Genomic DNA, 4,168 nt, shown 5'->3' with positions numbered 1-4,168 from the left:
TATATATATATATATATATATATATATATATATATATATATATATATTCCCCTAATATCTGGTTAACTTATACATTGGTTTGTTCACAATAAAATGTTTAAAATACTTTTTCTTTTTCATTTACTCATTTATTGACAAGTATAAACATATTTAACTTGTACATCTGCTTCAGATATTAGTCAGTTATTCTCTTAAATATCCATATTTTGTCCATCCTTGACCATCCTTCAGCCGTAACAAACAATACTTGGACTTTCCAGAAGCTGTTGATTTCCAGTAATGTTTTGTATTGCATTATGCAACTCCTTCAAGTAAGTTTTAATTACTGACAGACCCAAACAACATGAAAATGATTCACATTTATATTTCCACATTTTCTCCATCAAGCTGGAGTTTTCTCTTCATACTGGGAGTTTTGGTAATGTGTGCAGCATATATGAGTGATGGAGGAAGGACGGTGACGCTCCTCACTTCACTTGTTTACTTGTTTTGCACTCGTTAAAGCAGCTGGTCAGTTTATTGACCAGCAACAACTTAATTAATGTGTCACCCTTTAATAATCAGAACTCAGTCACTGAAGTAGATTCTGTTCATTACAGGGAGTTCTGGACCAGAACATGAATATTCATCTGAATGAAGAGACCAATTTTGTCTTAGACGTTTTATTACAAAAATAATGAATCAAACTAAGAATCATCAACAACGATAAACAAAATCAAACAACACAAATGATAAAGGATAATAAGTTGGAGAACAACTAGTTTGAAAAGTAGTAAAATAAACTGAACAATCTAAACAATAATCAAAGATTAATTCTCTCATCTTAGGAAAATGGAACTCTTCTAGCACGAGTTATTTTGGCTTTTATACGCACATACATTTAGACAAAGTTAAATTTGATAAATACCGTATTTTGGTGGAGAAGTTATTTAATGTGACCACATCGGGTCATTTATAATCACTGCAGGCAGGACATGATTGATCAAGCTGCATCATGTCAGCAGGTCTCAGCTCCGTACCGGGTCAGTTTGAAGGCTCAAGTTCACTCATCTTTCCGGGGTTTTGCTGGTGGATGAGAAAATCACATAAAAAATAAAATTTGTGTGGAAACTTTACTGGGAATTCTTTACTTTGAAAACCACTAACATTCATAATGAGTTGTTTTTACAACTTAGAATGCAAATATAAACAGTAATATTCATAAACATGTACAAATTTAACAAGTTTTATACAATATTTCCCATGAAATGCAGCCATTTTCTCGGGCGTTTTCTTGTGCAGAACTATGAGGTGTTATAATAAAATGCCATAAATCATTTGTGCCACTCGTAAAACCAGTTTCTGTACAAAACAAGGGGCACATCACAGTTCCTTTTTTTTAGTTATTTTTTAATGTCCTGCTCAGGATCACTCAGGTGAATGTTCCAGAATCTGGATCTGAATCTGTCTCGTGTTCTTATTATTTTGGCTGGAAGGGGAGCAGACATTATGTGGTTCTGTCTCCATTGATCCTGGATACTTGGCAGGAACACAAACATGTAAATCAGGAGACCAAAGCATTTATACAAATCTTTCATGTCTCAGTCGATATATATGTACAGTAGTCCCTCATTTAACAATGTTCTAAACGTTCTAAATGCTCTAAAAGAGCTCAGCGAAAGAGAGCAGACAGACTGATGCTACAGTTACTGAGCCATTTCCGGGGGCGGACTGGCCATCGGGAGCACTGGGACATTTCCTGGTGGCCTGGCCTGCTCGGTGATCTCCGAGGGGCTGGACTAAAAGTTCAGTTTGGGTCGCACTTGATTATTTTAAATAAACAATAACAACCTAGCATATGCCGCTCACTCAGGTATCTGCCTCACTGAAGCTCCCTGAGCAGTAGCGATGAGGAAATTCAGACCCCACTGCAGCCCCTCCTTTCTCTTTCTGAGGCTGTTTGTCAGCAGAGCACTGCTTTGCGTCCTGGGTCTGCGACCTGAACCAAGCCTTTGGTCCAGTCCCTCGGCGATCACTGAGGGGGCCAGTCCACTGGGAAATGTTCCAGTACTCCCGATGACCAGTCCGCCTCTCAGCACAATGCTGTGGTTAGTCGCCTTCCCTCAATCAGCCAGTTGTGTGTCTTGTACAATCTTGTGTTGAAAACCTGCAAAAGAGTGAGTCCACGAAAGTCGCACAATGTTTCCCCTACAATTATTCAAGGAGGGTGCCCCGCCCTGTCAACAGAACCAAGCGCCCCGCCTACCAAATACCCCACCCCCCCACACAGCTCTGCCACTTCTAGACGAGGAGCGGAGATCGTAGCAGCTCCGCTCAGACTCCAGATCACGAGCAAACAGACGCAGTGCTCTGCTTAAGTTGTAGAAACAGCTCAAGGATGTCGTCTTACGGATGAGGCAGTAAATACCAAATGGAAAGAATCGCTCGTCAAAGAAAAATACCAGTACTGTAAAATAGCACTGGCTGGTCAAGAAAATACATTTGGCTGCATTACTGCAGTTGCTTTGCTTGTTCATGTAATATTAACGGTACCACACTTGTGTTACTGTTCAAGGTGTTTTGTCAGTTGTTCTCTAGGACTGGCAGAATCAACCCATTGACTGTTATCTGAACGAGATCATCTTTTTGTCTTCTGCTGCCCCAAGAGCTTTCAGAATTTTGACTTTGTTTTCCTTTCAGGTGGCCATGCATTTAAATCAGAAACATCCCGACTGAGATATAAGGTGGAGGAGGATGACCAGCAAGATGAAGAGGAAGAAGAGGTGTTTGTTGCCCGACCGGTGCAGATTGTGGAGGCGAATGAAGAGGAGCACTCATTTTCATTGCAGGAGGCAGCACTGGAGCAACTGCTGCTGCAGAAGGAGGTGCAGGACCTCAACGTGGTCGTTGTCTCAGTGGCTGGAGCTTTTCGCAAGGGCAAATCCTTTCTGCTGGACTTCATGCTGCGCTACATGTACAGAAAGGTAAACTGTCAGCTGAAGACTTGTCATTCCAACAACTGTATTACTTGTAGCCCTGTTATTGTAATCAATTACTATTCTCAAAAATGATTGCATAATCTAATGGATTTGAACAAGTTTTCATCAATCTTCATAAGGTGGTATAAATGTTATGTTAAAAATTAGAGCCCCGGCCGATATATTGGTAGGGCCAATAATTTCGACCGATGTAGACGTTTGTGGACGTATCGTATCGGTGATAATTGTCTTATTCACCAACATAAGCATTTTTGATTTTCACCCCTAAAATGCTGGATGGAACCCAGTCATAATTGTACAATATATCCAGCAGAGGGTGCATGAAGACTACTTTCAAGTCATGGCCTTAAGTTTCACTTTCAGCACAGACAAGCAGGGAGCAGCTGTGTGGCGTATTTTGCTGAACGGAGCCTGATAAGTTTATTTTAACTGATCTGTAAAAAAAAAATCAACAATAATAAAATCTCTTCAGTCCTTCAACCCACTTGTCATTAGTTACCTGCCTCTCAAGTTAGCAAGCTAACGTTTAGATAACCCAGCGTAGGCTATTTTTTCATTCAACCTTTATTTCTACAGGTTAATCCCATCGAGTCTCGGGGACTCATTTACAAGAGAGACCTGATTTAACAAAGAGTGATGACAATAGTAGACATTCATAAAAGAAAGCATACAAATTAAGAAGAACAAGTTAAAGAAAATGGTTTAAAAAAAACAAATACAGCTAGGTTCTAAGGTGATGTAAAGTACTGAAAACAGGAACATGTCTGCACTGGTTTTTGCCAGAAACTTGAGATGTTTGAAACCACTTAGAGAGGTCAAAGGTCGAGAGCTTCAGATCTTTTTACAACATATTCCAGGAAACAGGAGCGGAGTAGGAGAAGGTCCTTTTGTCTAGTTCAGTCCTCACTGAGGGAACACTGCAGGTAATGATGTTCTGAGAGCGCACGCTGTAGCTGCACTCACACAGAGACATGTAGGAGGAGATGTATGAAGGCAGCAGACCAAGAAGTGATTTAAAGATGAAGATGTACCAGTGAGAGAGTCTGTGTGAAGTTAATGGTGACCAGTTAACCAGTTAATATTGGGTGCAGTGGTGGGTACGATAGTTGTAGCCAGTTATGAATCTTAGTGCACCATGATAGACAGCATCCAACATCTGCAGCATCCAACATCTGCAGCATCCAACATCT

The 4,168-nt window shown here is 40.4% G+C and overlaps 1 protein-coding gene across 2 annotated transcripts in view; it reads left to right on the top strand.

Moving 5' to 3' along the window:
• Positions 1-4,168, top strand: part of zgc:158270 (uncharacterized protein LOC791213 homolog) — a 26,862-nt gene that overhangs the window by 5,172 nt on the left and 17,522 nt on the right. For both annotated transcript variants that reach the window (XM_037690048.1, XM_037690047.1), the window contains exon 2: positions 2,680-2,963. In XM_037690048.1, coding sequence (XP_037545976.1) covers positions 2,680-2,963 — 284 coding nt within the window. The remainder of the gene's footprint in view (positions 1-2,679; positions 2,964-4,168) is intronic.

Source organism: Nematolebias whitei, chromosome 16, assembly GCF_014905685.2.
Source record: "Nematolebias whitei isolate Nwh7 chromosome 16, NemWhi1, whole genome shotgun sequence".
NCBI classification, from domain to species: Eukaryota; Metazoa; Chordata; class Actinopteri; order Cyprinodontiformes; family Rivulidae; genus Nematolebias; species Nematolebias whitei.
Note: the sequence above shows the minus strand (reverse complement) of the source record. Positions and strands in the feature narration are given on the sequence as shown.